The following is a 23568-nucleotide window of genomic DNA, read 5'->3' as shown; positions in this document are numbered from 1 at the left end:
TGTCTGCCTCAACCTCTGACAGGTCAAGGGTTTCCTTCTCCAGCTCAGTGGCCACGACTTTCATCACCCCACTGCCGAAACAAAACCTGCAGCCTGATGAGCTCTCTCAGCTCAGCTGTGTCACTGCCAAGCAACATGAGCCCACTCCCTGATGCGACCTCGGCATCATGTCACAGGACCTGTTCAGCAAGGAATGGCGCCTTACGTTGTAGACTCTGCCGTCTTCTGCCCTGTAGAACTGTGGAAACAGGCCATCAGCGTACCGAGAAGCCACGAGTCTCCCCAGAGAAGTCACATAATCTGCATTGTTATAAAGAAAGACATACAAGTTGGTGAACTCTTTACTTAACACAGAGTTAATTGTATGTGCATAAAGTTAATTGAAAATTGATCTTAGTAAAAAATAAGAATAGGAATAGGGGAGGGAAGAAGTAGAGGGCGGGAGGCTGGTGGTGGGCAGAATCACTATATTCCTAAAGTTGTATTTATGAAATGCATGAAGTTTATATTCCTTCAATAAAAAGTTCCTTTGGCATAAAGAAAGACAATCAAAACAGGGCATTATTAAAGCATCTTATTTTTATCTAAAGACATTTTTCTCTGGCACCATGCAAAGCATATTTCCAGTGATATTAACAACTGGCAATACAGTATTCTGTTCTTTTTTTTTTTTTTTTTTTCGGACAGGGAGAGTTAGACAATGAGAGAGAGACAGAAAGGTCTTCCTTCCACTGGTTCACCCCCCACACAGCCGGCGTGCTGCACTGATCTGAAGCCAGGAGCCAGGTGCTTCCTCCTGGTCTCCCATGCGGGTGCAGGGCCCAAGGACCTGGGCCATCCTCCACTGCCTTCCAGGGCCACAGCAGAGAGCTGGACTGGAAGAGGAGCAACCGGGACTAGAACCCAGCACCCATATGGGATGCCAGCGTCACAGGCGGAGGATTAGCCAAGTGAGCCACGGCACCAGCTCTGCATTCTGTTCTAAATCATGGAGCATAAAGAGTCTTCAAAAAGCTAATGGAAAATGCATGTTATGAAAAAATATACAGATTCCTCAAAATTTTTGCACCAACATAAACATAGCTTTTAATTCAGTTTTCCCACAAACTTTCTGAAATACCCTCCTATTCTAAGTGAGGTGATAAATGTAAGTGCTTGTGGCTTGTGTAATTTTCTCATGCATGAAGTGAGAGGAGGAATAGTTTTGTTTCCTGGTTTCCTGGTTCTTTGACCCAGGATGATCATGGCAGAGGTCAACAATGCGTATAATTCCCCAAAACTTTTAAAACTTGGATTTAATTTTAAAATTCAGCGTCAGGGCTGGTGCCGTGGCTCAATAGGCTAATCCTCCGCCTGCGGTGCCAGCACCCCAGGTTCTAGTCCCAGTCGGGGCGCCAGATTCTGTCCTGGTTGCCCCTCTTCCAGGCCAGCTCTCTGCTATGGCCCGGGAGTGCAGTGGAGGATGGCCCAAGTGCTTGGGCCCTGCACCCCATGGGAGACCAAGAGAAGCACCTGGCTCCTGGTTTTGGATCAGCACAGTGCGCCGGCCGCAGTGGCCACTGGAGGGTGAACCAACGGCAAAGGAAGACCTTTCTCTCTGTCTCTCTCTCTCACTGTCCACTCTGCCTGTCAAAAAAAAAAATTTCAGCGTCAGTACTATCTACTGTTCTCTCAAGTGGAGCTTCCTGAATTAATGAGTAAAATGATGCATGCAAGTAATCAATACAGAAGAGTCACACAGAACATGCTAGAAGCACAAGATTTCCTTCTCATCAGATCATAGGCTCAGCTGCTCAAACATGTACCGCACAAATGCTTACTGAGCACCTACAACTTGCGAAGCACAGTGCTTACTGCATTGGAATATAACATGGCGTAAAACACATTACTACTCCTTCACAAACTACCAGAAGACTACAGACTGGCTTCAAGGACTAACTAGCTTAGCAAGATGGAACTGAGAAAAGGCTTCACAGAGATGTTTTTATTATGTGATTATTTGGAGGATGCTTTTCAGAAGCCAAATTGATGCCTTTAGAGACAAAATACGGGGAGTTTTCAAATAAAAAAAAAATTTTTTTAGATTTTTTTTTTTATATGACAGGTAGAGTTACAGACAGTGAGAAGGAGAGACAGAGAGAAAGTCTTCCTTCCGTTGGTTCACCCCCTAAATGGCTGCTACGGCCAGCACGCTGCACCGATCCGAAGCCAGGAGCTAGGTGCTTCCTCCTGGTCTCCCACGAGGGTGCAGGGCCCAAGCACTTGGGCCATCCTCCACTGCCTTCCCGGGCCACAGCAGAGAGCTGGACTGGAAGAGGAGCAACCAGGACTAGAACCTGGTGCCCATATGGGATTCTGGCGCCGCAGGCGGAGAATTAGCCAAGTGAGCCACAGTGCCGGCCCAGGCTTTTTTTTTTTTTTTTTTTTTTTTATGGGCAGAGTTAGACAGTGAGAAAGAGAGACAGAGAAAAAGGTCTTCCTTGTGTTGGTTCACCCCCTAAATGGCTGCTACAGCCAGTGAGCCAGGCGCTTCCTCCTAGTCTCCCATGCGGGTGCAGGGCCCAAGCACTTGGGCCATCCTCCACTGCTTCCCCGGGCCACGGCAGAGAGCTGAACTGAAAGAGGAGCAACCAGGACAGAACTGGCACCCCAACCGGGACTAGAACCCGGGGTGCCGGCGCCACAGGCAGAGGATTAGCCAAGTGAGCCGCGGCACCGGCTGAGATCAAAATTAGTTACCACTATTTGTCAGAGAGTCTGATGCAGCCACTCATGGTTCCCAAGAATTCCTAAACCAGGTCAGTGGGGTCACATTGCCAATGCCTCACTGTAAAATGACTTGAGTCTAGCGAAATTTCATTAGGGTTACGAATATTTCAGAGGAGCTGGCGTATGGTGTAGTGGGTTAAGCCTCTCCCCACAGTGCTGGCATCCCATATGGGCACTGGTTCGAGTCCCAGCTGCTCCACTTCCAATGCATCTCCCTGCTAATGTGCCTAGGAAAACAGTAAAAGATGGCCCAAATGCTTGGGCCCCTGTACCTGTGTGGGAGACCTGGAAGAAACTCCTGGCTCCTTGCTTCAGATCAGCTCAGCTCCGAGGCATTCCAGCCATTTGGGGAGTGAACCAGCGGATGGAAGGCCTTTCTATCTGTCTTTCCCTCTCTCTGTCTATACCTCTATCTCTCAAATAAATAAATAAAATCTTTTTTAAAAAGAATGTCTCAGAGATCCTTAATATTTTTATTTTTGTTTTCTGAAAATGGATTTTATCTTATAATTTCAGTTCATCTAGATTTTGTGTTCTATACATGTGACTCATTTTTAAGGATTTATTTACTTATTTGAAAGTCAGAGTTACACAGAAAGAGGAGAGGTAGAGAGAGAGAGAGGTCTTCCATCCACTGGTTCACTCCCCAGTTGGCCACAACTGCTGGAGCTGTGCCGATCCGAAGCCGGGAGCCAGGAGCCTCCTCCGGGTCTCCCACACAGGTGCAGGGGCCCAAGGGCTTGGGCCATCTTCTATTGCTTTCCCAGGCCACAGCAGAGAGCTAGACCGGAAGTGGAGCAGCGGGGACTCGAACTGGTGCCCATATGGGATGCTGGCACTGAGGCAGCTGTTTTACCCACTACACCACACTGCTGGCCCCTGTGCATGTGACTTTGCACCACTTGATTGTTATGGAAGTTCAGCACTGCATGTCTCTCTCTACACCGGGGTGCACTTAACTTGTGGATTCTTTAGACTAAAAATGTAGAATAAAGACTATTTTGAAGGCCTGAATAAAGTAATAAAGTTGCATTACACCTCACTCCAAGAATTCTTCACTTAGCTTGTTTGCAAGATTTTTCTGTCTGAATCTTCTTTAAATTCCACCCAGCATTCAGCTAGATGCTGCAGTTTGTTCAGTTTTCCTTAATAAAGTCTTTGAAATCAACGCACGAGTACAAGGCTAAGATTTGGCCATTTTCATGAGTTCCACTTTCAATGTCTAATTTTACTTCCTGAATTCTTTGAGATCCTGGGGTTCAGAAGCTAAACTTGGAAGTAAGAGAACAAATAGCTGATTCTTTTAAAGTGCTTTGAAATTTGGTTTCAGGAAAATGTTTCTGTGTAGCACTTTGTATGTGTTCAGGGCCACCTTTAGTTTCTCCAAAGTTCTGTGTGGAGAAATAGGGAAACTCCAGAAGTCTAGGCTGCCAAGATTGGGTCTCACCTTGGGTGGGCTTGAGTTGGGATTGGACAATGGAGGCAAAACACTACATCTCAAAGGAGATTAGATCTAGCTTAACTTCAAAGTTGTCAGTGCCTGAGGGGCTAGTTATTTTAAACACACTCATTTTGAGACATAAATCAAATCTATGTCAGATTCCCAGAACACTGGAGGGAAAGGTGGGTGGGCAGATTGTCCCTGGTTCCTCTTGTATCTAAATAGAATGAGTTCTGGAAGTGCTGGCCCTTGGTGGACTGGAAGCTACACCAGCTATCTACCAGGTTTGTTTCGGCTCCTCTGGGCCAAGCTTTTGTTGCCTCAAAGTTCTGAGATGGTGCTGGGAACTGCTGCCTGTTGCTTGAGAGAGAACGAGGAAGAGTTAAGCCAAAGAAAAGGATGTTGAAAAATTTAAGCAAGGATAAGTAAAATGCAAAAGTAGTTACTTCTTTTTTTTTTAATTTATTTTATTTATTTGAAAGAGTTACAGAGAGATGTAGAACTATTAGGTAGGAAGTCAGTTATGAGCTTATGTGTGTGTTACATAAAGGCCTAAAGAGAAGACATCTATGTCCAGCATATGCATCTGCATCTCAAAGTCATCCTGACAATGTTTCAGGGGCAGCCCGGCCTTCGCATCCTGCCCTGCCCCCTCCTACCTGATAACCTGCCAGGTGGGGGTCCCCGCCCCTTCTGCCTGACAAATCTTCCACAATCTCCCAGATGTAGCCCAGTATCTGCATTTCAAATACCCTGCTCCAGATCCCCATTCTCTAGAGGGTTCTGCTCACCCTTCCTCTGAACCCAGGTTGGTGCCAGCTAGCCTTCCTCTTGTCTGATACCTTCAAGGGAAAACTCAGATAGGAGCTTCTTAATATTTACAGCCATAAAATCCTTTGTTTCAGGAGGAGATGTGTGAAGACAGAGACCCATCTCCTTAAAAACCCCTGGCTTCAACTGGACTGCGCGCTCAGCCCTCTGCCTCTCTGCTGAGACGCCCACCTGGCCTGGTCAGGTGTAATCTCTCAACTCAACATGTAACCTCGCTCCTTCCCTCCCCCCACCCCAGTCTCTCAGGCTCTGTCTGGAGAGGTGCCCATCTGTCCTTACAGATGTCCCTTCCCTAATAAACCTTGCTATTTTACCTCCCACTACTCTCTGTCTCAAGCCTGAATTCTTTCTTGCGCGAAGACAAGAACCCTGCAATTTCTCCGGTAACAGAACCAGAAAGAGAGAGAAAGGTCTTCCATCTGCTGGTTCACTCCCTAAATGGCCACAAGCTGAACTGATCTGAAGCCAGGAGCCAGAAGCCTCCTCCAGGTCTCCCACAGGGGGGCAGGGGCTCAAGGTCTTGGGCCATCTTCCACTGCTTTCCCAGGCCATAGCAGAGAGCTGGATAGGAAGTGGAGCAGCCAGGACTCGAACCAGCACCCATATGGGATGTCGGCACTGCAGGTCAGGGCTTTAATCTGCTGTGCCATAGCGCCGCTGCCCCCAGTAGTTACTTCCTGAACTGAGAGTCTGTTATTGAAAATTTTAATTGAAGGCCTGTGCCGTAGCTCAACAGGCTAATCCTCCGCCTTGCAGCGCCAGCACACCGGGTTCTAGTTCCGGTTGGGGCGCCAGATTCTGTCCTGGTTGCCCCTCTTCCAGGCCAGCTCTCTGCTATGGACTGGGAGTGCAGTGGAGGATGGCCCAAGTGCTTGGGCCCTGCACCCCATGGGAGACCAGGAGAAGCACCTGGCTCCTGCCTTCGATCAGCATGGTGCGCCGGCCGCGGCGGCCATTGGAGGGTGAACCAACAGCAAAGGAAGACCTTTCTCTCTGTCTCTCTGTCTCACTGTCCACTCTGCCTGTCAAAAAAAAAAAAAAAATTTAAAAATTAAAAAAAAGAAAATTTTAATTGAAACAAAAAGGGCCTTAAGTTTGAGGTTGTGTGAGGAGACAGATGGCTTAATAGGTAGTTAAGGTGGTCCCAATGAATTTGGGGTGTAAATATTTGCTTCCTTCCCCCCAAAAAATGGTTATCTTTAGCAAGAACAAACAGGCCACCCTCCTTCCTTCAGAATCTCCAAATTTACCATGTGAATAGCAAGGGAGCTCTTCCAGAGCTTACTGTGAAAACAAGTTACCTATCCCACCCTTCTGGATGGTCTTTTGTTTTATACTGAGCAGGCCAGGCAGAGTGGAGAATTGTAAATCATGTCCTTTGGGTTTTGTCCCTGCCGGGTAACTGAATACCAATCTGATTGTCATTTTTTTTTTTTTTACTTAAAATTGTACTTAAAAACCTGAATGCTACATACTATAGGGTCCTTTTGGGTTTTTTCCTCTCTTGGAAGCCCTCCTCCATGCCACTCTGGCCGGAGCTCTTTGACGCTAATAAATTTTTTTAAACCTCTCTGTTGTCTGCTTGGAAATTCTTCTTCCACATGAGCCAGAGAATCAAGGTAACAATAATTTCTCTGCCGCCGTTTTCACGTAACAGTTGGGGAACGAGAAAAAGAAGGGCTCAGAGGAAGGTATGTCATTTATCAGGACTAAGATCCCCACTGTCTCCTCCACCCCTGGCCAGCCTACAGGAAGCTCTGTGGTCAACATTTCCTCTGGGGTTATCACTACATGACCAGGGAGGACACAGAATGGAGCAGTCAATGACTCCAACTCTTCCTACTCTCCTCAACCTGTGAGAAAAGTGAACACAGCCGAGCGTATGCTCCAAGGCTCCCTGCTTCAGCCAGTCAGGTACACAGGCTCTATAATAAAGACATCCCAGGCAGCTCTCTCCACGTCCCTGGAAGCAGCCATGTTGGCACTTGCGCCTGTGTCCTGGAAGGGGTTTAAATTTTCCCACATTGGCCGGCGCCATGGCTTAACAGGCTAATCCTCCGCCTTGCAGTGCCGGCACACCGGGTTCTAGTCCCGGTTGGGGCGCCGGATTCTATCCCGGTTGCCCCTCTTCCAGGCCAGCTCTCTGCTATGGCCCGGGAAGGCAGTGGAGGATGGCCCAAGTCCTTGGGCCCTGCACCCGCATGGAAGACAGGAGAAGCACCTGGCTCCTGGCTTCGGATCAGCGCGGTGCGCCAGCCGCAGCGGCCATTGGAGGGTGAACCAACAACAAAAAGGAAGACCTTTCTCTCTGTCTCTCTCTCACTATCCACTCTGCCTGTCAAAAAATAAATAAATAAATAAATTTTCCCACATCAATCTGCTTCTCACTGGGTTCGCAGAAAACCTTCACCTAATCAACAGTCCACGTGTTGGCCCTGGAGACAGGAATGACCTGCTGGGCTGGGGATCATTCCATGAGATACTCTTCCTTCTCTTGGTCCTTGGCTGACTTACTCTCCCTCTGGAGCGTGGCACTGGGCTCCACTTCTGCAGGTTCCTAGGTGACAGAGCTGCCTTTGTTCTTGGTACAGGTAAAACATTAAGACCACAGTGCTAACAACTGCAAATGAGGGCTGTGAGGGCTTCTTCAGCTTCTAGGGACAAGGGCCTGCAGAACTGGAGTGGCCATCAATCCTCCAGGAGAAGGTGTGGTTGAGAGGCTGGTCCTTGCTGCTAAAGGTCAGGCACCTGCAGGGAGGAGTGGATCTTTCCGGTCACACGGGCCTCCACTCTGCGTGGGGCGGGCACCGCAGCGCTCTTAGAGCCTGGAGAGGCCGACTAGGAGACCGGGCCAAGGGACGCACGGATGCCCCACTGAGGCCTGCCAGGACATGGGGGCCAGGCCAGCTGGGTGGGACAGGAAAAGAGAAACGAACTGTCCTCTGCAGGTTCCCGCCAGCCACCAGGCCGCTCCACTCCCTTAGGAGGAAGGACTCTTTGTCCTCCCCAGCCACAGCTTTGCTCCCATTACTGAATCTTAAAGGTGGCAGAAATTGGTGGCACTCATGGTTCCACTCCTCTCTTTCCCCTGCTTTTTTCCTTTTTCTTTCTTTTTTTGAAAGGCAGAGTTACAGAGAGAGAGGCAGAGACAGAGAGAGCAGTCTTCTGTCTGCTGATTCACACCCCAGATGGCTACAACCGCCAGGGCTGGGCCAAGCTGAAGCCAGGAGCTTCTTCCAGGTCTCCAACATGGGTGCAGGGGCCTAGGCACTTGGGCCATCTTCTACTGCTGTCCCAGGTGCATTAGGAGGAAGCTGAATAGGAAGCGGAGCTGCCAGGGCTGTAACAAGTACAGATGGTGTCTTTACCCCCTACACCACAAGGCTGATCCCTTTCCTCTGCTTTCCTATGGAGACAGGGTAACAGCTTGTTTTGGAAAGAAAGAGCAAGGCTAAATTTAACAGCCACCTGGCCAGGCCTGGTTCCAAGCCATAAGCAGTGACAAATGTTACAGGTTCAACTTTCATAACAGTAAAGAATAAAGAATGGATACCTGAATTCCATCCACTGGATAGATCTCTAAGACTCTAAAATCTCTATTTCTAAGACTTCAATTTCTGCTATGGTTTGAACATGATTTGGCTCCCAAAATCATGCAGACATTTAAACCCAAAGGCCGAAGTTAATGATACTAGGAGAATAGAAACTCTATTTAATTCTGGTGTTTAGGAGGTGAGCCTGGTGAGAAATCCTGAGGTCACAGAAGCCTTGCCCTTGGATTGTAATTCTCATGAGAAGGTTGTTATAAAAGCCTGAATTCAGAACCAATTTCTCTCTCTGCTTCCTGGCTCACCATGAATGCTCTGCCATTGGCCATCTGCCACCCTCAAGAGGTCCAAGCAAAGGGGACACCTGATCTTGGACTTCAATATGCAAAACTGTGAGCTAAATAAACCTTTTCTCGGGGCCAGCACTGTGGCGCAGTGGGTTAACACCTTGGCCTGAAGTGCCGGCATCCCATGTGGGCACCAGTTCTAGTCCCAGCTGCTCTTTTTCCAGTCCAGCTCTCTGCTATGGCCTGAGATAGCAGTGGAAGATGGCTCAAGTCCTTCCTTGGGCCCCTGCACTCGCATGGGAGACCTGGAAGAAGCTCCTGGCTCCTGCCTTCAGATCGGCACAGCTCCGGCCATTGCGATCATCTGGGGAGTGAACCAATGGATGGAAGACCTCTCTCTGTGTCTCTACCTCTCTCTGTAACTCTTTCAAATAAATAAAATAAATCTAAATAAAATAAAATAAACCATTTCTCTTTATTGAGTCAGTTGCCATAAGCAATCTGTTGTAACAAAAAGTTGACTAAAACTCTGACACTAATGGAGCAACTTCAAAGGACTTGCAGCATTCTTTTTTCACCTGAGATGTTTATCTAGAGTCGGAAGTGGGATTTTTTTTTTTTTTAAAGACTTTAAGGAGAGAGACTGGCACTGTGGTGTAGCAGGTTAAGCCTCTGCCTGCAGTACTGGCATTCCATACGGGCACTGGGTCAAGTCCCAACTGCTCCACTTCCGATTCAGCTCCCTGCTAATGCACCTGGGAAAGCAGCAGAGAATGGCCCAAATGTTTGGGACCCTGCACCCATACAGGAGGCCCGGGGGAGGCTCCTGGCTCCTGATCAGCCCAGCATCAGCATTTGCAGCTGTTTGGGGGATGAACCAGTGGATGGAAGACCTCTCTTTCTATCTCTTCCTGTCTCTGTGACTCTGCCTCTCAAATAAATTTTAAAAATCTTAAAGAAAAAAAGACTTGAAGGAGAACTGAATCTGTGGGAGCCTCAAGAAGCTCTATTGCCAGTTGAATTGTAAAGTACTTTGAGCTCTCTATCTCATGATGGTGGCGTGGATGTTACTGGCTAACTTTCACCCAGAAAATAATGAAACTCTAGACAAAATATAAAAACATCTACTTGAAGGCACTGGAGAGCAATCAAGAATGGGAAGGAACTAGAATGCTTCATCCTCAAAAGGAAGAAACTAGCTAGTGAGATCTGTATTTATGTAGCAGGGGAGAGAGAATTTGGAGTTTGAAGCCAATGAAGTTAACTATCCACCAGAATAAACATTATCTCCTCATCTATTAGCTGACAAGTGATTAAGCAAACTATGGTATACCCATAGAAGAGAATATTATATGGCCATAAAAAGGAATAAAAACTAGTACATGCTACAACATGGATGAACCTTTAAAACTTTTTGCTAAGTGAAGAGAGCAAATCAAAAAAGACCACATGTTATAAATTTCCATTTATATGAGGTACTGGCACCATGGCGCACTTGGTTAATCTTCCACCTGAGGCACTGGCATCCCATATGGGCACTAGGTTCTAGTCCCAGTTGCTCTTCTCCAGTCCAGCTCTCTGCTGTGGCCCGCGAAAGCAGTGGAGGATGGCCCAAGTGCTTGGGTCCCTGCATTGGCATGGGAGACCAGGAAGAGGCACCTGCCCTCTGGTTTCGGATCAGCATAGCTCCGGCCGTGGCGGCCATTTAGAGGGTGAACCGTCAGATGAAAGACCTTTCTCTCTGTCTGTCTGCCTGCCTGTCTCTCTCTCTCTCTCTCTCTCTCTCTCTCTCTCTCACTGTCTGTAACTCTGTCAAATAAATTTAAAAAAAAAATCTTTAAAAAAATTTCCATTTATATGAAATGTCCAGAACAAAGAAATCTGTAGAGAGAGAAAGTATACTGTTATACATCAGGGGTAGAGACAGAGTTGTAGGAGAGTGGATATCTAACAAGCTAGGAAATGTATGTATGCATTTATTTATTTAGGAGAGGACAAGAGAGCACTAGCTCCTATCTACTGATTAACTCCCCAAATGCTCAAAACCGCCAAGGTTGGGCCAGGACTGGAGCAGAAGTGCAATCCAGGCCTTTCACAAGGGTGACAGGAACCCAATTACCTGAGCCATCAACTGCTGCCTCAAAGAGCTGCATAAGTAGGAGGGTGGAGTCAGCAATCAGTCAGGAACCAAACCCACCTACTCCAATGTGAGCAGAGGCATCTTAACCAGTTGGCTAACCACTTGCTCCAAATGGTTTTCTTTATGAGGTTATGAAGATGTTCTAAAGTTGACTATGGTAATGAGTGCATATAGTGTGAATATACTAAAAGCAACTGAATTGTACACTTTAAATGGATGAATGATACAGTATATTGTAAGACAGCATAGGCTGGTGCCGTGGCTCACTTGGCTAATCCTCTGCCTGCGGCACCGACACCCCAGGTGCTAGTCCCGGTGGGGGCGCTGGATTCTGTCCCGGTTGCCCCTCTTCCAGGCCAGCTCTCTGCTGTGGCCCGGGAGTGCAGTGGAGGATGGCCCAAGTTCTTGGGCCCTGCACCCCATGGGAGACCAGGAGAAGCACCTGGCTCCTGCCATCGGAACAGCGCGGTGCGCCGGCCACAGCGCACCTACCGCGGCGGCCATTGGAGGGTGAACCAACGGCAAAAAGGAAGACCTTTCTCTCTGTCTCCCTCTACTGTCCACTCTGCCTGTCAAAAAAAAAAAAAAAAGAATTGCACAACAGATGAAACCATCAATAAAGGGAAAAATCTTAAAAGCAGACACAGGATAAAAGGATACATTCTATATATCACATACAGAAGAAAAATGTTATGATTTATGACTTATTTCTCAGGTGAAAATCTGGAGATTAGGAAACAATGGGTTGGCATGGTTAAAAATCAGAAGTAACACAAATCTCAACCAATAATTCTATAGCAAGCAAAAACACATCCTTCAAGAATTAAGCTGAGGACTGCTGTGTCTGGAGAGATGAAACATTTTCTTCCTTAACTAAGTACAACTAAAACACATGGGCATTATGTATATAAAACGAAGTGTAAGAATAGCCTAAAATGGGGAAAGAAAGAGGCAGATTGGGTAGCGACGGAAGGACCTAACAAACGACACTCTACTCCAGCCACCTACCAAAGAGCAGTGCCAGAAAGTAGCTAAATAAGATCCCTTCTTATTACATAGTGCCCAGAATGCCCCAGTTTTAATTAAGATATCATTCATCATCCCCTAAACCAGGAAATCTCAAAGTTAGTTAAAAAAAAAAAATCAACAATATCAACACCCACCGAGATGGCACACCTGTAATAATGATCTGACAAGGATTTTAAAGCAACATTCATAAAAATACTTTAACAAGCAATTACAAACATGCTCGAAATGAATAAGACACAGGCAATCTTGGCAAATAAATAGAAGATATAAAGAAGAACCAAATGGAAATATTAGAACAAAAAAAGAGTAACAAAAATTTAAAACGTATAGTCTATTAACTAACGAATGGATAAAGAAAATGTGGTACATATATACAATGGAAAACTATTCAGCCATGAAAAGGCTTAAAGGTTGTCATATGCGATAACATAGATGGAATTACATTAAATACACCGAGAACAGACATATAAGCACTACATAATGTCACTTATATGTAGAATCTAAAAAAGCTGATCTCATAGAAAAGTATACTGTTGATTATGAGAGGCCGGGAGAGTAGGAGGGAGGAACATGGAAAAGTGGTTAAACTGGTACTAAGTTGTAGTTACAGAGGAGGCAGAAGTTCTGGCACAATAGGGTAGCTATAGACAATTAAAATGTACTGTGTATTTCTCTAGAAAAAAAAAAAAACAGAAAAAGGGATCTTAAGTGTTTTTGCCATGAAGAAATGTGAAATGTTTGAGATACTTTTACTCTGATTTGACAGTGCAAAACGTACATGGATCAAAAAAATCACATAGTATCCCATAATTGTGCAGAGTTGTTATGTCTCAGTGGAAATTTTTCAAAAATTTTAAAGATTCAGCGGGTGGACTCAACAGCAAGATGGACAAGACAAAAGAATGAGTAAACTTGAAGACAGAGCAATAGAAATTACACAATCTAAATAACAGCGGAAAAACAGACTGAAAAATATGAAGATAGCCTCATGGGTATGTGGGACTATAACAACAACAACAGCTTGGGCCCTGCACCCGCATGGGAGACCAAGAGAAGCACCTGGCTCCTGGCTTCGGATCAGCGAGATGCGCCGGCCTCAGCGGCCATTGGAGGGTGAACCAACGGCAAAAAGGAAGACCTTTCTCTCTGTCTCTCTCTCTCACTATCCACTCTGCCTGTCAAAAAAAAAAAGAAAAAGAAAAAGAAAAAGAAAACAACAACAACAGCTAATACTCAAGTTATTGGAGTGCCAAAAGGTAAGGAAGAGGCCGAAAAGGTTTTCAAAGAAATAAGAGTTGAAATTTTCTCAATTTTGGCAAAAACACAGAAAGTATAAAGCAATGGATTCAAGAAGCTGAGTAAAACTCAGAGAATAAACTTAAGAAATCCACATCAAAACACACCATGGCCAAACTTTTGAAAACTAAAGACAAAAAATAATCCTGAAGGACAAGAGTTCATTTCAGTGGTTAAGAAACCTGTGGCATATTGGTGGAGAGAAAGATAAAGGTGAATAAAACAGAACAGAGAATCCAGAAAGAGCCCCATATAAGTACAACTAGCGAGGTTTTAACAAAGATGAAATGGCAATTCAAAGAAGGAAGGATCATCTTTCCAATAAAAAGTGCTGAGCAACTGGATATCCATAGCCAAAAAATAAAATCTTAAAAAGAAATGAACTCAAAACAGCATAGGCTAACTGCAAAACGTAAAATCATGTAACTTGCAGAAGAGGGGGCCAGTGCCGTGGCTCACTCAGTTAATCCTCCACCTGCGGCGCTGGCATCCCGTATGGGTGCCGGGTTCTAGTTCCGGTTGCTTCTCTTCCAGTCCAGCTCTCCTCTGTGGTCTGGGAGGGCAGTGGAGGATGGCTCAAGTGCTTGGGCCCCTGCACCCTCGTGGGAGACCAGGAGGAAGCACCTGGCTCCTGGCTTCCGATGGGCACAGCACCGGCCGTGGCGGCCATTTGTGGAGTGAACTAACAAAAGGAAGACCTTTCTCTCTGTCTCTCTCTCTCACTGTCTGTAACTCTACCTGTCAAAAAAAAAAAAAAACTTGCAGAAGAAGGGAAGGGAAGTTAGCATAAGCAATATTTTTATGGTAATAAACCATTCTGTGTCTTGACTATAGCAATCATTACAAAAATCTACACATGTGGTAAAATTACACACTTACATACACGCCTTATACCACAAATGTCAAATTTCTGGTTTTGAGATACTTTTACAAATTTGGGGTTTTTTTTTAAGATTTATTTTATTTATTTGAAAGTCAGAGTTACAGAGAAGCAGAGGCAGAGAGACAGAGAGAAAGGTCTTCCATCCGCAGATGGCTGAAATGGCCAGAACTGTGCCGATCTGACGCCAGGAGCCAGGAGATTTTTTTGGGTCTCCCACATGGGTGCTTCTACTGCTTTCCCAGGCCATAGCAAGCACCTATATGGGATTCCAGCACTGCAGGCAGTGGCTTTAACCCCTACGGCACAGGGCCGGCCCCAACTGGTTTGGTTTTGATATCATTTTTTAAGATGTGATCCTTGAACAAACTGGGTGAGGTGTACATGGGATCTCTCTATGCTATCTTTGCGACTGCCTAAGAATCTACATTATCTTAGAACAAAAAGTAAGAGCGGAAAGCAGGCCTTCAGCCTAGAGGTTAAGATACCTGCATCTCACAGCTCCTGACTCCAGTTTCCTGCCAGCACAGACCCTGGAAGGCACCTATGATGGCTCAAATAATTGGGTTCCTGCCACCCACATAGAAGAACTGGATTATGTTCTAGCTCTCCATTTCAAAACGGCCCCTGCCATGAACCATCAAAGGACATTCTCTGTCTAACTGTCTCTGTCTCTGTGACACTCTGCCTCTCAAATAAAATAAATATATCTTTCTAAAAAAGGCATTTGGGTCTGTGACCTGCCTCATTCTTTTCTGCTAAAAAAAAAAAAAAAAAGCATAAGAGAGTGAATAAATGAATGAGTAAAAGTGAGGGTGAAATAGGACACTTTAAGCTACATAAAAGTTGAGAAAATCTATCAGCAGAAGACCCGTACTATAAGAAATACCTAAAAAGAAATTCTTTAGAGAATAATACCAAATGGAACTTCAAATCCCATAGGAAGGAAGAATATTGTAAGTGATAAATATGTGTATCTTAAAAAGTTTTTTCTTCTAAGTTTACTAAAAAGAAAGTGACTTTTAAAAGCAAAAATTAAGACACTGGATTGTGAGATTTATAAAGTATGTAGAAATAGAATATACTAAAATAATAACACTCAGAAGTGAAGGGTAAGTAGAGCTATACTATTGCAACACTCTTCAGAAAATTAACTTTTACTGGACTGGGACAAATTAAAGATGTAATCACTACAGCAATCACTGAAAATATAATGCAAAAAAGGTAAACATAAAAAGCCTATTTGAATTTAAATGAAAATCAGATTAAAGACCAAAAAATTCAATTAGCCCAAAAGAATCCAAAAGGAAAAACTAAGGGGAAAGAAAAAGGTTGGACAAATAAACTGTAGAATGGTATGTCTTAATTTAAGTATATCAATTAGTTATATTAAATGTGGAGAATCAAACGCTATAATTAAAAGATAAAGATTATAAGGCTGGGATAAAATATAAAAGTTAACTAAAGTCTGTCCCTAAAAAGCACCTTTAAAAATAGAGACTATAGATATTTGAAGGTAAAAGAATGTAAACATATATGCCACGTAAAACTGAAGAATAAGAAAGCTGAAAGGGGTATATTAATATCAGGAAGAGTAAATTAAAACAAGGACTGTTACCTCAAATAAAACACGGAACATTTCAAAATTACTGAAATTTTTCAAGTCATCAGAAAGTTATAACAATTCTAAATATGTATGTATTCAGAGTTTCAAAATATATGAACAAAACTGACATGATAAAGGATAAAAAAAATTATCAACTGCACAGACTATCTCTAACACTATCAACTATCTTGGCCTAAATTAACATTTACAAGTAGTATCTAACAAGATAACATGCAGGGGCCAGCGCTGTGGTATAGCAGGTTATGCTTCCAACTGCAGTGCTGGCATCCCAAATGGGTGCTGGTTTGAATCCCGGCTGCTCTACTTCTGATCTAGTTCTCTGCTATGGCCTCGGAGGGTAGAGAAGGATGGCCCAAGTGCTTGGCCCCCGGCACCCACATGGGAGACCCAAAGAAAGCTCCTGGCTCCTGGCTTCTGATCTGCTCAGCCCTGTCCATTGTGGCCATTTGGGGAGTGAACCAGCGGATGCAAGACCTCTCTCTTTCTGCTTCCCCCTCTCTCTGTAACTCTGCTTCTCAAATACATAAATAAATATTTTTTTAAAAAAGGAGCGGAATGCACATTGTTTTCAAGTGTATATGAAATATCCACAGCTATTGTCTTAGTGGCCTCAAAAGGGACTTGCAGTACATCCCAGGAGACACATGACTTCTGCTGGAGTACATATAAACACAAATTACTTCTACTTTTTTGTCTTTTAAAAATGAATAATGCATTGGCTGGCGCAGCGGCTCACTAGGCTAATCCTCCGCCTTGCGGCACCGGCACACCGGGTTCTAGCCCCAGTCGGGGCACCGGATTCTGTCCCGGTTGCCCCTCTTCCAGGCCAGCTCTCTGCTGTGGCCCGGGAGTGCAGTGGAGGATGGCCCAAGTGCTTGGGCCCTGCACCCCATGGGAGACCAGGAGAAGCACCTGGCTCCTGCCATCGGATCAGCGCGGTGCGCCGGCCGCAGCGCGCCTACCGCAGCGACCATTGGAGGGTGAACCAACGGCAAAAGGAAGACCTTTCTCTCTGTCTCTCTCTCTCACTGTCCACTCTGCCTGTCAAAAAAAAAAGAATAATGCATTGTTAATATTTAATGTGTGAACTGACAGATGTGCATCTATATCTATCTACCTGTCCATCTACCCAGGGGGAATATGCAGAAGCATTTTCTGACAGGGAAGTTCAGAGATCTGTATCAGAACTAGGGCAACCTCCTCAAAAGCTATCCGGCAGCATGCTGGTGGCTTGTACTTTACCTTCACAATGTGGGAATCCGATCTGTGACAAAATCTGCTTCAAGGTCAATTTGTTGCTCTTCAGGCCGTGCAGTTGAAGCCATTTCTCGGATGAAATAAGACTTTGCTCAGCCAAGCCTGCTGTGGTGTTGCTCAGTCCCCCCTGCCTCTGCAGCTGCTGCTCAGAGATGGAAGAAGAGGAGCCGGATTTCGCCATCTCTGAATGGGGATCTAAGTCACGGGGACCTCCTGCAAGGACAAGTGTCAAACTCAGACCTCCTGAAAACTTGGAAACAATCAAACATTCACAGAGGAGGGGATTAATATAAATTACGGTATGCCCATGAAGTGGCATCCTATGTGCTTAAATTTAAATGTAATTGTATATTTGTTGGCAAGGAAAATATATGTATTGCTAAGAGATAATCACAATATTCAATATTCATATGTATATTCACCCAGAAAAACCTCTAGGAAGACATATGCCAAGAGGTTCCTAGTAGTTTTTTTGTTTTGTTTTGTTTTGTTTTTTATGTGTTAGAAATATGTGTGGTTGGGGCTGGCGCCGTGGTTCACTTGGTTAATCCTCTGCCTGCGGCACCAACACCCCATACGGGCACCGGGTTCTAGTCCTGGTTGCTCTTCTTCCAGTCCAGCTCTCTGCTGTGGCCCAGGAAGGCAGTGGAGGATGGCCCAAGTGCTTGGGCCCTGCACCGGCTTGGGAGACCAGGAGGAGGAACCTGGCTCCTGGGTTTGGTTTGGTGCAGTGTGCCGGCAGTAGCGGCCATTTGGGGGTGAACCAATGGAAGGAAGACCTTTCTCTCTGTCTCTCTCTCTCACTGTCTAACTCTATCTGTCAAATAAATAATAAAAGAAATATGTGTGGTTTTTGCCTTTTTTTTTTATTTATTTATTTGAAAAGCAGAGTCAGAGAGAGAGGGGGAAAGGTCTACCATCCACTGATTCACTCTCCAAATGGCTTCAAGGTGGGGCTGGGCTGGAACTTCATCTCGTCTCCCACTTAGGTGCAGGGGCCCAAGCACTTGGGCCGTCTTCCGCTGCTTTCCCAGGCACATTAGCAGGGAGCTGGAGTGGAAGTGGAGCAGCTAGGGACTTGAACCAATGCTCATATGAGATGCCAGTGTTGCAGGCAGCAACTTAACCACTGCACCACCACACCTGCCCTGCCTTTTCTATACTATGTAAATATCTGTATTACTTGAACATTTCTAAAATAGGATTTACAGTTATAATTAGAAAATAACAGGGCTCTTCCACTTTGGAAAATTAACACTCAGAATCATCACAGGTTCTGTGTCTGCAGTCCAATTATGCTCACACCTAACATTTTGCTTCCAACAGGGATAAAGAGGATAAAACCCTAAGAGGAAATTCACCTGTTCTACATGTGCAGTGGCTACCCGGGAGCTGGCAGCAGGGTGGAACCAGACCACAGCTCAGCCCTGCTGGAATACCAGGACTTACTCTCTGAATGTTTTATTGTCTGGCACTTTGCTCTGAAATTGGACTTGAACAGCCTGGCTCAGGGAGTCAGCTGTTCTGGGATCAGCTGGACTCCAGGCAATACGCAACATATTAAACTTATCTAGGCCTGCCTGGAGGCAGCCAGTGTGCGCAAGAGGAAAGGAGTGGCCAAACTGGAATGCAATCTTGACCCACTCACCACAGCTGGGCAGGGCCAGATAACCTGGAGGAAGTGTAGGAAGCTCTGCTTGTCTCTGTTTCCATGGTAGGCAGTGCACATACACCGACACCCTACATTGTAAAACTTCTCAACAATGAAAATACTCTCTTTTCCCATTTCTAAAACTCACACTGTATTTCCTAAAAGCCTCAGCATCGGGACAAAGAAATTTAGCCAAACACAAACGTTAATTGGACTGAAGCCGGGGCGGTGGGGGTGGGGGGGTTGGGGGGTGGTATTAAAAGAATTTAGAAATATTACTATTAGCAAACACTTGTTTAACATTATGCTATGTGCACTGTGCCTTTATTCCTTAAAATAACCTTATGAGGTAGACACAATTTTTAATCCCATTTTACAAATAAGGAAATCAAGACAAAGAGCCTTAGCTAAATTTCCTACAACCTCACCACTAGTAAGGGGTGTAGCTGAGATTTTAAACCAGGCCATCCTGCTTCCAAGTCTATGTTCAATGGCTTTCATTATACTAGGAACAACTGCAGCAACTTTCGTTTCTTAGTCACTGGGCAGAGCCCTGTGTGTACACTATCTCACAGATTCTTCATAACCATATCAGTCACATGCTGTTAACACCCTGATTATATTCGAGTTTTATGATTGAGGGAATCGGAAGTTTCGAGAATTTAAAGAACTCATTCAATGATGCTGCCACAGCTAGAAAGAGGCAGAAGCAGGAGTCAATGCCGTGACTCAACCACTCTATCTTTACAACCAATCTCCAGTTCGCTCCTCTGGGACAAGCTGGCAACTGTGTTCCAGGGGGACTGCTTTCTGGGAGGTGGCCTGAGTCCTCATGGAAAACAAAGAGCTCCAACCTTGGTTCTCAGAGCTTGGATCAGCATGCTCCTAGTTCATCTCTCAAGCTTTCAAAGATAAGTATGCTGGGGCCGGTGCTGTGGTGCAGCGGGTTAACACCTTGGCCTGAAGCGCCAGCATCTCATATGGGCACCAGTTCAAGACCTGGCTGCTCCACTTCCAATCCAGCTCTCTGATGTGGCCTGGGAAAGCAGTAGAAGATGGCCCAAGTCCTTGGACCTCTGTACCCACATGGGAGACCCAGAAGAAGCTCCTGGCTCCTGGCTTGGATTGGCCCAGCTCTGGTCATTGCAGGCAATTGGGGAGTGAACCATTGGATGGAAGACCTCTCTGCCTCTCCTATCTCTGTGTAAATCTTATTTTCAAATAAATAAAATCTTTAAAAAAATAAAGATAATTATTCCCCTTTCAAGGTTTATGTGCATTTTTATTTCTCACATATAAGGAAACTTCAAAAAACTCTGTGGAAAATAGAATTAGGAGATAACTTCATTTTGGTTTGGGATTTTAAAGAATTTATTTATCTTCGTTTTATTTGAAAGGCAGAGAGAGAGGGAGAGAGAGATCTTCCATCCTCAAATGGCAGCAACATCTAGTTCTGGGCAGGCCAAAGCCAAGAGCCAGGAACTCAGTCTGAGTCTCCCATTAGGTCAGCAGAGACACAAGTACTTGAGCCATGACTGCTGCCTCCCACAGTGCACGCACATTAGCAGGAAGCGGGATCCAAGGCAGAGTATGGGACTCAAATCAGACCCCCCAATGTAGGGCTGAAGTGTTGAAAGTGGCAATTTAACAGCTGTGCTCAATGCCCCTCCCAAATAGCTTTATTTGGTGCAAAAAATTTTTGAAATGCATGCATAGTTTTTGCATAGTAATTATTTTCCATGAACTTTCTGAAGACCTCTTAAGTTGAATTCCAAAGGTGCACAAATTCATATTATTGAAGATCTTGACTTCTTTCTACAAGGGTTCCTTTTGATGAGACTGTTAAAATACTACTTGCAGAACATCATGCAGGAATGGAAAAGTTTAGAATCAAAACTCAAGAGGTAAACATTTGGCCTAGCAATTAAGATGTCCCTGTCCCATATCAAAGTACCTGAGTTTGAGTTCCAGCTCTGTTTCCTGATTCCAGTTTTGTACTAATGCAGACTCTGGGAGAAAATGGTAAGGGCTCAAGAAATTGGGTCCCTACCACTCACATGAGGGACCTGAACTGGCTCAGCCCTGGACATAGCCGTCATTTAAGAAGTGCATCAGCAGATGGGAGTTCTCTGTCCCTAATAAAAACATTTTTAAAAGCTCAGTATAAGCTTATTCTGCCACTTTAGGCAAGTGATTCCACCTCTTTACAATAGTAATAATACCTGTACACTCTGACTCCCAGGGCTACGGCAAGGAACAAATCTGATGATGCAAGGAGTTACTCATGGAGAAGCTTTGATATATCGGAAAGAGCTACATACAAATAAATCATCCAGAAGGCATTATCCTTTAGTAATTAATGTTTTATAATAGCCACTTTCACTCAAAGCTGTAATCTCCTAGTCCCCAGTCATACTGAGCTGTGGTTTCCAATCACAGAATATGAAAACAAGGGCAGATTCGTATGATCTGACAGAGCCAGCATTGTGGCACAGTGGGTGAAGCTCCTGCCTGTGACACTAACACCCCTGGGAAGGCAGCAAAGATAGCCCAAGTACCTAGACCCCTGCCACCCACATGGGAGAGCCAAATGGAGTTCCAGGCTCCTGTCTTCAGCCTGGCCAGCCCCAGCTGTTTTGACTATTTGGGGAGTGAACCAGCAGATGGAAGATTCTCATTCTCTCTCTCTCTCTCTCTCTCTCTCTCTCTCTCTCTCTCCCTCCCTCCCTCCCTCTCTCTCTCTCTCTTTCTCTCTCTCTCTCTCCCTCTTTCCCTCTCTTTCTCTCTTTCTCTCTCTCCCTCCCTCCCTCTCTCTGTAATTCAGCCTTTCAAATAAATAGATCCTTAAAATATATATTTTTTACTATCCTTTGGGGTTCTGTCCACAAAGACTCTAGCTGAAGGTCTTTTAAGTTTAGTCAATTGTTCCTATAGAAGCCAGAAAAGAAAGCTCAGAAGAAAGCTTCACTATTTCATCATTTCCAGTTCATTTTTTCTCTCCCTTGAAACATAACCCTCCTCCTTCACTCTGCTTGCTGGAAGAAGTTACACATCCTATGTGAAAAAGGGAGAACTTTTACATAAATAGCCCTAATAAGGTTTTCTCAGATTGGAGACTCAGAGGAGTCACGGATTTGCTTTTAAGACAAAAAGACACATTCTAGATTCCCCCCACCAAAAAATCAAATTCTTCAGCCTTGCTAAGGTACATGCCCCAGTTCCTTTTGCATTCATTTGGCATTTTTTTAAAAATGACTTTAAAAATGTCAGTGGCTCTACTGGATCTAAGAACCAGGATGATTCATTGGGATGAGTCATCATGGGCCTTAACTCTAGGGTTTTATAGCCTGAGAATACCTGTATTGTCAGAAATGAAAGCAACTGGAATTGGAACCTAGCCAGAGCAAATAAGGAAGGAAAGAGAGAAAGGCCATCTCCCAACCAAAGGCACTGTTCTAACCCAATGGGGCCAAGGAAGCCTGCTGGCAGTGAGGACCTGACAAAGCTACACCTGCCCTCTACTCCCCCCACCCTCCCACCCCTAACTCTGCACACAGCTGACCTGCTTTCCCACCTCCAAGAGGGTCTCGGTGAGTTCCTATGTGAGCTCTAAGCCTGCAAGGCCAATTTCAAATGCTACGTCCTCCATTAAGCCTCTCCCTGGGAAAGTCCTAACTTTTACTTGGATACTTCCTCTCTATGGCCTTGAACCCTTGACATTAGTCCTCTCTAGACCGAAAGAAGAGTTCAATGACTACAGGGACAAGATTTGGTTCTCAACACATTATCTGCATACAGCAAGCACTTAGTGCGAACCTTGCAATGAATTAAACTGACCCCCCAGAACTAACTACTCAGAGAAACCTCATTTTTTTCAACCAAGGCAAAAATCTGATTTGCTAAGAACAGGAAATAGCTGTCTCTTTGAACAGAAACCTATTATTCTCTGGATAGTATTATGTCATTTATTATTATTCAGTTTCCGTAATAGATTGGGAAATGGAAGAATCCAAAAATTAAAAACAACGTACCTCCATTGAACATTGCCCTAAGTTTTCAAAGCCATTTTAAGAGCCACTGAGTTTGGGGAACTAGGAAGGGATTTCTCCAGTAGAAGGAAGAAGTCCAAAAGGGGGGGGGGGGGGAGGAAAGAAAGAAAGAAACGAAAGTTTGAGCTGAAGGCAGAGACAGGCAAAGCACTTGGGAGAAAAAATGGAAAAGTGAAGCTGGCACAAGTGGAGAAGTCGTAACCAAAGGAAGCAGCAGCTGCACCTACAGACAGCCCTGTGCTGCTGGAGTCTGCCCAGCGGGGCCACCAGACGATGCTCCAAGGCCGCTTTGGGGTGCGAGTGGAGTCTTGAGGAAATCTTCAGGCCCTAAGAAAGATGGTTCCTGTGGTCAGAGTCTGAGAGCCACCACAAGGCTTAGAGTCCATGAATTCAATTTAAACGTTTGGAAAGCTTCTACCTACTCTAATAGCAGCACCTCAACCTTCCTATCTCCTTGTCAGTTTCTGAAAGAAACGTCCGGGCGAGGTGAACATATCTCGTGAATTAGTTGCCTTTTGAATTACGATTATTCTGGGAAGGAAATCAGAGTAACTGGAGTGTGTTAGGGGGACGCTCGTTGCTGAGAAGAGGCACACGAAGAGCTCACACACACACACAGTTTTATGCCTATGGGAAAAGGGTAAAAGAAAGTGATTGAACACCATGCGGGTGGCCAGCGCCTCGGCTCGCTAGGCTAATCCTCCGCCTGAGGCGCCGGCACCCCGGGGTTCTAGTCCCGGTTGGGGCGCCGGATTCTGTCCCG

The 23568-nt window shown here is 45.1% G+C and overlaps 1 protein-coding gene across 1 annotated transcript in view; it reads right to left on the bottom strand.

Annotated features, from left to right (window-relative positions):
- VWA3B (von Willebrand factor A domain containing 3B) overlaps nt 1-17286 on the bottom strand; it is a 249346-nt gene extending 232060 nt beyond the window's left edge. Inside the window, exons 1-2 of the mRNA XM_062208881.1 lie at nt 17091-17286; nt 206-300 (exon numbers count right to left, since the gene is read on the bottom strand). Of these exons, the coding sequence (XP_062064865.1) occupies nt 206-300; nt 17091-17286 (291 nt within the window). The remainder of the gene's footprint in view (nt 1-205; nt 301-17090) is intronic.
- Nucleotides 17287-23568: the final 6282 nt, after the last annotated feature.

The sequence above is a fragment of the Lepus europaeus genome, chromosome 13, assembly GCF_033115175.1.
Source record: "Lepus europaeus isolate LE1 chromosome 13, mLepTim1.pri, whole genome shotgun sequence".
Taxonomy (NCBI): Eukaryota; Metazoa; Chordata; class Mammalia; order Lagomorpha; family Leporidae; genus Lepus; species Lepus europaeus.
The sequence above is the reverse complement of the archived record's forward strand: the minus strand, read 5'-3'. Positions and strand labels throughout refer to the sequence as shown.